The 12,810-nt window shown below is 49.1% G+C and overlaps 1 protein-coding gene across 1 annotated transcript; it reads left to right on the top strand.

Moving 5' to 3' along the window:
* The first annotated feature begins 342 nt into the window (after nucleotides 1–342).
* SFRP2 (secreted frizzled related protein 2) lies at nucleotides 343–11,118 on the top strand. Its single transcript, XM_059066697.2, has 3 exons — nucleotides 343–3,490; nucleotides 5,859–5,939; nucleotides 9,930–11,118. Exons 1-3 carry the CDS (start codon nucleotides 2,992–2,994, stop codon nucleotides 10,232–10,234), a joined length of 885 nt encoding a protein of 294 aa, XP_058922680.1. The 5' UTR covers nucleotides 343–2,991; the 3' UTR covers nucleotides 10,235–11,118.
* Nucleotides 11,119–12,810: the final 1,692 nt, after the last annotated feature.

Below are 12,810 nucleotides of genomic sequence, written 5' to 3'. Positions count from 1 at the left end.
GTTTGGGCGAATAGTTTCCGTTCCTAAAAACGTCGTCAAGTACTAAATAGACCCCGGAGGAGTGGGGGCTGGAGGGGTGAGGAGGGTAAGCATGGATTCTCCATTTGTGGAAAACAAAAGCCTTTGGCGGATTTTGATAACTCGCATGGATCGGAGGAGACCTGTAGGCCCAAGGGCCGGCATGGAGGGCAGAAGAGTCCAGGTTACTGAAGGCGCCGCTGGGCTGCACCACGTGCGTCCATCTCTCTGCGGTGGCATAGCGACCCGGGCGGGGGAGACGCGCCAAGCATCTGTGTTCGAGCATTAGTCACACAGACAACAGTCCGCGCTTGCGTCCGGGCCTCGGTGAGAGGTTATTCTCCTGTTCGTCTGCAATCTGCTCGTCTGGCTGGTGAGCCTGTCACACGCGCACGCGTTTGGCCAGGCGCTAATGAGCGGCGGAAGGGAAAGGGAGCGGGCTGCGACCCGAGGTGGGGGAGGAAGACGCAGCCTGTGCAGGGTGAGGTCTAGGCTGGGCGGCGCGGGTGCGTGGAGGGGCCGCGACCCCGGAACCAGGCAGGCCCGAGCGCGAAACTAGGCGCGGCCGCGATGGAGCTCCTAGTGCGGCTCCCGACGCCCCCTGGCGGCCAGTGTGGCAGCGGGTTCTCGAAACAATGCGGCCGGCCGCGCGGGCCCCAAGGGCTCCTGGGCCCACAGCCTCTCTCGGGTGCACGGCCGCGCACCGCCTCGAAGCAGCCCGACCGGCTTCGGGCTCCTTGACCCCCGAGGGGGTCTGAGAAGTGGAGGGGACCCAGGGGAAGGCGTTGGGGCTGGGGGCGGTGGAGGCGGGAGGGCCTTCATCCCAGCCCCGGGTCCAAGTCCTAGCATCTCTCAGAGATGCTCTGATTAGCTGCTTGGTTCGATGTGCTTCCGTTTTATTGGGGATTTATTTTCAAAGTAGTTTGTACTGGGGAGCGGGGCTTTTAGGCATCTTAGTGCTTTACTTAGACACGAAAAAGACCCAGGACCCATTCGGCGGAAGAGCGGCCTTTTGCTGCCGCCCCCGGCCCTTCTCCTGCAGAGCACCAGCGTCAAAGGAGACAAGACGCAAGCTGGGGTTTTAAGGACCCAGATTATTGGGTCAGAATCAAAAGATACTCTCCTTCCGGGTGGCGATTTTCCTGGTGGGTTCACGGCCAGGATGGGGTAAGAGAAAACACTAAGTGGGCTTTTGCCATCCCACGTTAACCCCCTCCTCTAAGCAGTGGGACCACAAAGCTAGCTGGGCGACTTGGGCCTGGGGGGCCGCCAGGGCCAAAGCATCTTCCGGAAGGAGGGAAATAAAGAAGCTGCGGACGGAGCCCACTGATGGCTCTAAGTGACCGTGAAGTGATAACAATGCGCCCATCTTCCATATGAAAGAACCTTGGAGTCTCGCTCTCCGGGGATTCTCTCTTTGGAGCTGCACTGCCAACCTGCGGGGAGGGGGGAGTGGCTAAGAGGGAGGAGACGATCAGCCACAAGGGGAAACTCGGGGAGATTAGAAGAAAGGAGGCCCCCCACATACACACGCACCTTCTTCCTCCTGCTGACACCCTAGTGCCGGTATACAGCTGTGAACTTAGTTTGGAGTCATCCGGGGCACGAGATCCCCATCTCCGCGAGCGCACAGGCCCTCTGCCTGTTCGCCTCCGTACACCCGGTTCCCGCCGGCATATGTAGCATGAAGGAGCCGCCTCTGCCCAGGCTTCGTGGCTGTCTAAGCAGGGCTTCTTCCTCTGTCCCCACCCCTTCCCAGCCTGTTCTACCAGTCCCTTGTGCCGGGCACCAGCCTTTCCAAACCGTGCCCTGAGGGCACACACTCCTCAGCGCCCGCCGCCAGGGCCAGAGTAGGTTAGGGCGCGTGGTGCCTTCGAGCCTTGAGTCAACCCGTTCCTTTAGGCAGGGAGGGCAGGTCTCTTCTCCCAAACTGGGAAATGGTGGGCAGTCGTGTGTGATTCTGACGAAACCCTGTAGAGGTGCTTCCACAATGGCCAAATTTTCTAGACCTACCCCAGCACAACAACACCCCCAAGGTTTTAACGATATTTCCTTTTTCATGTAAAAGTTTTGCTCATACGACTCTACTTATATATATTCTGATATTTGAAAGGGCAGGCGGGAGCCACTGTACGGGTTGGGCCAGGCTGGAAACCGAGGCTGGGGATCCGAGAGGAGAGCAACCAGGCCGAGACGGCCTCTGGCGGGCAGGTCCTGGGCGCGGGCCAGGGGCACAAAAAGCCTGCCGGCTGCTGGCTCGCGACTGCCTGGAACGCAGTTCCGCCCCGCAGCCCCGGGGCCCGAGCAGAAACTTCGTGCTGGGGTCAAACAAACCCACGCCCGGGCCTCGCGGGGGGCGGAGCGCGTTCCCTCAGGGACCTGGCGACAAGGCCGCTGGTCACGTCCCTCTATCTCCCGCAGCCCGTGCTCTGCACGCTCACTGTTGGGGAGCAGCTGCCAGGCTGGTCTATTTGTTTGTTTGTTGTTTACAGCAGTCCTAGAGCGCGCGCTTGGCAGCATCCTGTGGGGCGGGGGGAACGGGGGTCGGTGGGGCGCAGCCAGAATTTCCTTCCAGGGAGCGCGTGAGGGGCATTCTCAACGGAAAACCAGACCCAGAGAGTAGTGACCAAACCTCCTCGGATTACTCTCCACTGGCTCCTCCCTCGCTCCCCCCACCTCCAGATTTGCATTAAAAAGGCCAAGAAAACGCTGGCCGGGCCCCAGCAGTGGCTCACTGCGCTCCCCCGGGTCGGAGGCCCCTGGAGCTGCGCGCGGACTTGCTGCGCGGAGCCGAACGCAGAGCACCTCGCCGCCGCAGTCCGCGCGCCCGGCGTCCCGGCGTTCCCACCAACCGCTTCCCAGGCCCCGAGGCGCGCCGAGCGCAACGAGCGGGCCGGGAAGAGCTCCGGCCCCTGCCGCCTCGCGCTTCCCCGCCTTGGCTCCCTCCGCCCCACCAGGGGTCGCGCGCCCACGATGCCGCAGGGTCCCGGCTCGCTGCTGCTGCTCGTCCTTGCCTCGCACTGCTGCTTGGGCTCCGCGCGCGGGCTCTTCTTCGGCCAGCCCGACTTCTCCTACAAGCGCAGCAACTGCAAGCCCATCCCGGCCAACCTGCAGCTGTGCCACGGCATAGAGTACCAGAACATGAGGCTGCCCAACCTGCTGGGCCACGAGACCATGAAGGAGGTGCTGGAGCAGGCAGGCGCCTGGATCCCGCTGGTCATGAAGCAGTGCCACCCGGACACCAAGAAGTTCCTGTGCTCGCTCTTCGCCCCCGTCTGCCTCGATGACCTGGACGAAACCATCCAGCCGTGCCACTCGCTCTGCGTGCAGGTGAAGGACCGCTGCGCTCCGGTCATGTCCGCCTTCGGCTTCCCCTGGCCCGACATGCTTGAGTGCGACCGTTTCCCGCAGGACAACGATCTCTGCATCCCCCTCGCTAGCAGCGACCACCTCCTGCCGGCCACCGAGGAAGGTAAGCCCTCCTCCTTATTACACCCCCCCCACCAGCTCCACTAAGACTTTCCGGGGGTGTTCTCGCGGCCCCCGCCCCCCAATCGCGATGCTTCCCCGCCGAGGGTGCCAGTCCCAGGCAGGGCAGACGCTCTCCTTGCCCTGGTGTGTCATCGTGACAAATCTGAGATACCCTTCCCCCGAAACACACACGCCAAGTCTCTCATTCCCTTCCCGAGTTATACCAGTTGCTCTTTCTTAGGGACAGTTTAAAAGGGGGGTGGGGGGAGAAAACGTAGAACTGGAAGAGATCTTTCCCGTGTAGATATATGTACAATTCTTTCTGAAGATGCTAGCACGGGGGCCGCAACTGAGAGTGTTGGAAGTGGTCCTGCTAGGAGGGGTTGGCGGTGAGCACGCTGGCCAGAGCACGCTGGCCTCAGCCTCCCGCAGCACGTTCTTACCACTGGGCAGGATTCTAGGCACAGGGACGTTCCCTACAGGCACGATCGCCAAAATGTGCAAACAGATAGTCGTTTAAGGCACTCTCTTGTTCTTTGCCTATTTAGGCTTTGAAAATAAAAAGCAGGACGGGCTCCTGCGTGTTGAAAATTGAGCATTGGTTGTAACTGCTCAGAAGTCCAAGAAAGAGGGCACAAAGGGAATCTCCAGGAATCATTTTTCTATCGCTAATCAGCTTTTATCTTAGGAGTGGTTTTAATTAACTGGAGAAAATCGTGCAAAAGAGAGTTTCCCAAGTTTTTTAGAAAATAGAGGGGGAGTTCCTGTGCAGAAACCATCAAAGCAATGAAAACCTCATGGGCTCTTGATAGTCTTCCTGAAAGGAAAACATATACAATGTGTCTGAGCTGATTTAGGTCCCCCCTGGATGGAAAGGGGGCTTCCTAATCCCTTTCAGGGCTCCTCCAGCATCTCCCTTTCCATCTCTAATTGTTTTCCTACAGCCATCATTAACTAAAGAAAATGCAAAGTTGCTTAGCAATCTTTCCTGGCAGGCACCGTGAGTTTGCAATCATCTTATTGGTTAGATTTATAATTTATTGCAAATGTTTGGCATATTTCAAACATTTGTCCAACATATACCACAGACCAACCAACACAGGTTAGTAACATTTTATATACACTCCTAGAGCTCCTAATTGGAAAAGCTTCATTTTGTTTGATACAGGGGAGTTAAGGGCAGTTTTATGTGTGTTGCTTTTGGTTTTATTTTTCACAGTCCCACCAACATTATATATTACATTTCTCCAAAAAGGCATTTCTCCCTTCAAAATAAAAGTTTATGTGTTTCAAAATCTGCTCTGTGCTTTTTCTTATTTGATAAATTACTTCTAAAATGAGTCATATAGTTTTTTCCCTGCGAAAATGCAATTTCATATTAATGAAATTTCACCTAAATTTTAAAGACAGCATTAGTACATTTATAAGTGGGAGAAAATGAATGTTTTCTTTTTTCCCTTTTCCCAAGGAATCAGACTCTTTTCGAAGAGCCTTTAGCAGGCTCTCTCATGATTGTGCTAGTGTACCTTCCTGGGTTTGGTCAGATTTTCACTGGCTTCAGGAGAAGCTTTGGGTTTTTGTTTGTTTGGGTTTTGTTGTTGCTGTTGTTTTGTCTGTTTGTTTTGGAGAGTTTGAAACAGGCAAAGAGAGGCAAGAAGAATCTGCACCAGGGATGAAGATAACAGTGAAATAAATGCTGCTTAACTCAAGCACAAACTTGGCAGAGAGCACGAGGTGATACAGAACCATTTAGAGCAGGCTATAGTCATTAGCAAGGTGTGCTTCCAAGGTGTGCTTCCCAGATGTGAGCCTTACAATGCTAGCCACCCCGCCCTGTCCAGACCTGAAAATATCTTGAAATGACTCCCCCGAGAGACAAGTCAGCTGAAGAGCCCAGCAGAGGCCAGGCTGCACCAGTGACCTGCAGCTGAGAAAGATGATCTTCTGGCCGTAGTTTGTGGTTGCTAGTTTTCCAAAATCCCTTAAGGGTCTTTTGGTGCTTTCTCCTCAGAGAGGCTTTGGGACTAACTTTTTCAGAGACCGAGTTTGTCCCAGGAGTGGGAGGAAGAGTGAAAAGCTGCAGCGTGTCTCAGTTACCTGCGGCTGCACCTGCACACTCCACCAGGGCGCCCTTTGCCTGGGGAGTCATCATACACGATACACAGCATGTGGGCATTTTTGCCTGTCCGAAAGATGGGAGACATGGGAGACTCTCTTAGGAATGAGTGGTCCTACTTTCATAAATGAGGCAGAAGCTGAGGTCTTACAGGACAATTGCTACTCTTGCCTGAATAAGCCCCTGTGAGTTGTTTACAAATGCCATCTGCTGTTTCATTTTAAGCAAACTTACTAACTTCTCACATTTCTAGCTCCAAAGGTATGTGAAGCCTGCAAAAGTAAAAATGAAGATGACAACGACATAATGGAAACTCTTTGTAAAAATGATTTTGGTAAGTACTACCCCACCAACAACAGAAGTTTTATTGCCCGGTACAACTTAAAGGTACTATTCATTAAGATGTTACTAGATAAAAGTTTGGGTGACATATCGTCACAGCTCGTCTTTCCTTGAGCTAATCATCTGTGTTATCCTAGTTTCCTCCCTGTGTAACTATCTTGTATCGAGTTGTATCTTTTTAGGTGAGAGTCATTGCTCCGTTAAGCAATAATCAAGTAATGAGAATTGTTTACATTATGAATTTCCGATGGCACATTTTTCATTTCACTATGGCTTTTTCTTGCCAACAAGCATAATCTTGGACCATGTTCTCTTTTAGTCACTTAACATGTGTCCCAGGGATGGGAACATGTAAATATTAGCCTCAGCAAAACAGATTCAAGGCATGAAGTTGGCCAAAAATTGAAATTTACTCCAGTGCCAAACAAATATTTTTATGTTATTTGTAACCCATGATGCTCTGCTTCCCATGTTCCACCCTCAGTGAATATATCCAAGGTACTGGTTAATAATATGTCGGGGAGAGTTTCCTTAAATTTAAAAAGAAGAAACAATAAAGCTAGGAGTTTACTTTGGCAAGATACATGCAAGGTGTCGTGATGACAAGGTTCTGGAGGACAGTAAATAATGTGCGAGCTATGATACCCAAGTTCCACGGCGTGTGGGTCACTCCCCTTAAGAAAGAACTATAAGAGGAAGGAGGGTTGGAGACTGTCCACCGAGAGCTCCAGCAGCACCTCATCTGTGTCCTCAGGCCTCCAAGGGGAGCAGAGGAGCCAGCTAGACACAGGATCAGTGCTGTGTTGGGGGAGGAGTTGGGGGTGTCCAGGAACTTTGCCGAGATACCTGAGACATTTGTGTTTTCCTCCCATTCCAAGAGCAGGCACTTTGGGGTGTGTTTGAGGGGTTGGTATTTAAAAGTATTTATTCAGGCAGAAGGTTGAATTTACTGGTAAACAGATGTGGTCCCTGTTCTAGCTAACTATAACAGACTGTAACAGATCTGTATGAACACTTCTACATACTCAACTAAGTCCTGGAGACAGAGAAATCACTCCAGTGCCCACTGTGGAGGACTGCCCTCCCACCCTCTCCTTACAACTTACCAGCCCAGAAATCTCAGACGTGGCCAGGTCCCTGAAACTGGAAACAACCCAATCACTGCCCCTTACAACCCCAGGTCTCTTGCAGGAAGGGCCCTGGGCTTAACCTTAGCAGGTCCCGGGACAGCCGTAGCTATAGGAGAAGCTTCAAACAGCTGAGGAAGGGGAAAGGAAGGATGTAACTCTGAGTCCTAGCCAGTCCTTCCCCTCAGTGAGAGCCACAGATGGATGATAGGGTTTCAAATCTCTATATTCTAATACATACAACTGTCAAAGTAGGAGAGGGCCAGGCATGTTGGCAGCAGCAACCCTAAAGCTCCAGAGCCTTGCCCAAAACACGTTCTTAGCTTCCATGCTACAGGATTTGATTAAGAACTTTTTAATATAATTTTAATAAAGTTTCTATAAAAATGTATATAAAATATCATTTTCTTCTGGCAAGTTATGACCTTTGCACTAGATTTAGTACAGATCTCTCTCCTGACTTCCATGAAAAAGTTTAGTGGGGCTCCAAAAAAGTTGAAATTAGAGCACACGCGCGCACACACACATTACCTGCTTGCTTTGTGGCTTACCTTACAGAAGACCTCCTTTCTAAGGATGCTGTATCAAGACCTGGGCCAAAGAAGTGTGTGTGTGTGTGTGTGTGTGTGTGTGTGTGTGTGTGTGTGTGTGTTCAACGTTCCCTCTCCTTAGAGGAGAGAGCCTTTCAAAACAACTTGGAAGTCATTGCACTTAAGGTATCACACATGCAGTTACCTCACAAGCTTTGTTTTCTATTTCTCCACATTCAATTTGTCCCAAAGGGGATAATGAACCTAAATTGTAGGGGGTGCATGTTATACTGGTTTATAAGTGGTTCTCCACATGGCCTCTGTACTCTGGGGGAGTAATGAAAGAGTAGAAGGAACAAGGGTAGAAATCTGAATCATCCATGAAAGCATGACACTCTCCCCCCTGCACTTGGAGTACAGGGAAGATGAAGAAGACCTCCTTATTACAGTGGGGAAAGTACTGGTGGAGAAAGAATAGCCCAGAACTGCCTGCCTCTGTATGCAGCCTATTGTTGGAGCAGACAAGTATCAACACCCCTGCCTCCTACCATGTGTGGCATCTCCGTTCACATCTTCCAGGGCAGGAAAAGTTATTTGAGGGCTTTGATTCCCTATATTTGGTCCCAGCTGAAAACCCAGGGAGGAAATGTCTGAAGTTTTCCCATGGTAAGCTCTTACAAAGTTGGTTATTTCATAGCTAGAGAAAGATGAGTAATAAATCTCCCCCCATGTTAAAAGTGATGGTTCTTCTGATATGTGGAGCACAAGAATGTCTAATTTGACCAGGCGAAATCTCACACATGCTCTGTCTGTGCTATGGATGAGGCTCCCAGGTAACATTACAATCACTTCTCCCACCATATGCCTTCCCCACTCCCAGCCCTTAGGCAGAGGCCATAGGAACATGTGACATTGCCATGTGGCTTATCTCATGATAAACCCTGAGAACTCAGTACTACAGCCCAGATGCATATCAGACAAATAATGGTTGGCCAGTCCCAGTATCCTTGATTTACCTGGTTGAGCCTCAGTCATTTCCTGGTTGACTAGAAAAGCCACGCTTAGTCAAATTCTCCTTCTGAGAGAGAAAGAAAGCAAGAGGAAGAAGTTTCCAGAAAAGTGATATACACAAAAAAACCTCTTCATCTATTACTAATTTAAACAATGCACTAAACTCCATCAGAGTCAGGAAGTCACACCTGCATGTCATCTATATGGAACAATTGTTCATGTCACCAAGGGTCTGAAGACACATTACAGTGGGCGTATTAATGCACCAACCAGGACAAGAAATTCGATACTATGCCTAAGAGATCACAGTGGTGTTACAGGAGGAGGTTTGGGGACCAGAGTTCTGGGAATTAGACTCAGCCAGGGCACAGCCTAACTGGGTGACCTCATGTTAAGTCACTAAACTTCTCTGGATTTCAGATTCTTTGTGTACCAAGAAGAGATTTTAACTGGATGATCCCTTCCAACCTTAAAATTCTATCCTTTCCCTGCCTTCATGGAGTCTTGAAATTTAATTCCAGCATGTATGTTTGTAGGGTTGTCTTTCCCAAAGCATACTGTTCATGACTATAAAATGTGTCTTTTATCGTAAACCACTTACTTTTGGTCTTAGCATTCTAATGAGTCTACATATCCATCTTGGAAACAGTACATATATGATCTGTAAACGCCTTGGCCTCTGACAGGCAAATGATAGCATATGAGGATGAGGTCTTCAGAAAAACACTTTTACAGCTAAACATGTTGTTCTCTTAAAAAGAGTCTTGGCTGTCTTTTCTGAGTTACTTTACCAAATCAAATGCAGCTGTAAGATCAATTCTCCTTCCCTGTAGTTCGTTCTTTAGAAAACAATGATTTTGTGATATAATTTCCTTACAGGTTTGTCCAAAAACCTCTCCGATGTAATAAATTGAGTTTAACGTTTACGGCCACAGAAGGATCGTGTTTCACCTAAGAGTCAGGCATTTCTTTTCATGCTGAAGTTTCCAATAGGGGAAGTCATTTGTCAAGGAGAGCACACACCACAGGCAGCCTACGTACAAACACAAGAACACAAGGGCAGGGAAAAAAGTCAATTGAGTCCCCGCAAAGAGAGTTTTTAAAGGATGGCTGGTTTGAAACAAAGTGCCTGACAAACCCTTTGAGGCTTTAGAAATGGAGCCACCTGCTGCCCTCAACTCCCAGCCCCCTACCCGCAGCCCCTGACAGTCCCGTCAGCCCTGGGAAGCTCTTCTTCCCTCTCCCAAGCCGAGTCACAAATATGCAGTGGGATGTGTTCCCTCCTTAGCACCCTGTCCTCTCTTGTCTTTGTAGCACTGAAAATAAAAGTGAAGGAGATCACCTACATCAACAGAGATACCAAAATCATCCTGGAGACCAAGAGCAAGACCATTTACAAGCTGAACGGTGTGTCCGAGAGGGACCTGAAGAAGTCGGTGCTGTGGCTCAAAGACAGCCTGCAGTGCACGTGCGAGGAGATGAATGACATCAATGCGCCCTACCTGGTCATGGGGCAGAAACTGGGCGGAGAGCTGGTCATCACCTCTGTTAAGCGGTGGCAGAAGGGGCAGAGAGAGTTCAAGCGCATCTCCCGCAGCATCCGCAAGCTGCAGTGCTAGTCCCGGGGCCACCCCCGGGCTCCCTAACCCTAACCCTTTCCACTCCCGCTGTGGGACCTCAGCACTCAATTCCCAAGCACAGTCCCCGCAGCTCCAGCCCCAGCCTGGAGCGGCTTCCCCTGTCTTTTGCACGTTTGCACCCCTGGCATTTTCTGAGTTATAAGGCCCCAGGAGGCCTCAGGAACAAAGAGTTGTTTTCACATAAAGGAATAACCCACCCAAATCTTGTCGAAATCTTCCAACTAATAAAATCACGAAGATTTTTATGAAGTTTTAAAATAGCTCACTGAAAAGCTAGTTTTGAATACGTGCAACTGTGACTTGGGTTTGAATTTTTTTGGTTGTTTGGTTTGGGTCAACTGATTTTCACTCTCTGCTGAGGTTGCCATAACGTGCAAATAGCTTTACTTTTCTATGTGGCCCAAACTTTCACTTTTCTGTTGTGGGTCCAAAACCCAGTTGAGATAAAGCTGGCTGTTATCTCAACTTCTCTGTCCGCTCCAGCCTGACACTCGGCATCTAAGTCTTATAACAATTCACCTGTCATTTTACATCCCTGTTGGGAACTTACAACTCTAGCATGTATTACATTTTGCATTTCCAGGTAGAGTACTTCCATTTATAAAAACCACATTAACCACCGTAGCATGAGTTCTTCAAATAAAGGGCAAGACAGACTGATGTTATGATTGACCCGAGTACTTTAAGCTTTGTTTAAAACATTTTTTTTACTTAATTTTGCAAATTAAACCATTGTAGCTTACCTGTAATATACATAGTAGTTGACCTGAAAAAGTTGTAAAAATACTGCTTTAACCAACACTGTAAATATTTCAGATAAACATTATATTCTTGTATATAAACTTTACCTCCTGCTTTACCAACTCTTGGTCTTGGGTCTTGTCTTCTTTGTGGGAGGAACTGGGAAGGGAGCTGAACAAGAGTTGTCACCTCCTTTGTCCTGAGGCCCAGCCTTCCCACAGTTTGAAGTGCCCATTTCCTCTGTGACTCAGGAAGTGCATTTCCCCACACCACCCATCACCCACTCCTACCTCCCATCTCACTCAGGTTTTACCACTGCGGACCCTGCTGGGAGGCAGGGATGGGCAGGCTTTTGTCTGGTCTCAGCAGTCCCGCGGCAGCTCGTGGGGACACTAGTCTTAGCCTACGGTTCACAAGCTTGACAGTTGTGCTTTTCATTTCTGCAGATTTTTATAATGAAAAAGAATCACCATTGCAAAAATGTTCATTCTTTCCCCACTTCAACTCTAATGCTCAGCTAAACAGAGCCATGATTTGAAGAGTAGCCATTGGAAGGCAGAGGGTAGGGAGGGGATGGTGAAAAAACAGCATGAAGGTGAGAAGGGCACCCATCCACAAAGCGTCCATCCAAACGCTTCGTTGTTCTATTTTAGGAGCCTCCAGAGAAATTCTATTAAACACACGAGGAAACAGTCTCAGAGGGGTTAGGCGGCATGGACCCACCGCCACAAGGTAGAGTCAGAGCTAAAACTCAGGCTTTTCAGATGACAAATTGTACCTTCTATTTAATCCAGGATGGATTATAGGAACAGGGTGGCACTCATCTATTCAACAAATACTGATTGGGCATCTGCTGCATGCTTGGCCCTGTTCTAAGTGCTGTGGAAATGGACATCAGTCCTTGTTCTCATGGTGTTTACATGAGAGAGTGAAAGAAAATAACCACAATTACAATTATATATTTACTACTGATAAGTTACATGAAGCATAAGGACAGGTAATACATGAAAGCAACAGAGTGTCCTCGGCAAATCTGAAATTTTTAGTGGTGTTAGTCTGAAGACTTTTATCTGATAGCATTTTGTTGATTTAGTTTAAAAGTTTCCTGAACATACAGCCATGATCTCTCTACAGCGCTTCAAGCTCTTCTAGCTCCAAAAGTCAATAGAGCCCTCTGCCTACCTGAGCTGCACGATTCCTTTCATCTTTCTCTGGATTACCACCTGACTCTGCTTCTCACCGATTCCACAAACTCATGGCACAACCCTCTTCCTAAAAGGCACGCATGGACTGGAAAAGGGACACTCATGATCAAGGCCATTACTCATTGTAAACATTTGAAACAGGAAGCTAGGAACCCTGGAAAAGGTGAGAGAAAGGGAGGTGGGGGGGAGATAAAAGACAAAAGAAAGTAAACCAAGGATTTAGGAATTAGAAAGTGAAAATAGGTACAACACATCCAAAAGTAGTGGAAAGAAACCATTTGGAAGAAACTGACCTGTCTGAATGCCCCCTTTCCAATCAAAACAAAAGCCACCTGCCGGTGTTAAGGGATGCAAACTCTCTGGAGAGCTCGTTAATGCCAGACACAGTCTCCTTTGGTCATGTTGTAAAGAAGTAGTAGAGGCATCACTCCCGTGCCTGCATCCTGCCTTATGGGCCTCTCTATGGACTTTCCAATGCCCACACACATCTTGTTCCCATCTTTGGCAAGCCTATAAGCCAATGAGACATGTTTGGACAGAGCAGGTAGGTTTTTGGTTCATTTTTCATTCTGTTTTATTGTTTTCTTTTGCACGATGATTCAAATATAT

The sequence above is a fragment of the Kogia breviceps genome, chromosome 6 (assembly GCF_026419965.1).
Source record: "Kogia breviceps isolate mKogBre1 chromosome 6, mKogBre1 haplotype 1, whole genome shotgun sequence".
Taxonomy (NCBI): Eukaryota; Metazoa; Chordata; class Mammalia; order Artiodactyla; family Physeteridae; genus Kogia; species Kogia breviceps.
The sequence above is the reverse complement of the archived record's forward strand: the minus strand, read 5'-3'. Positions and strand labels throughout refer to the sequence as shown.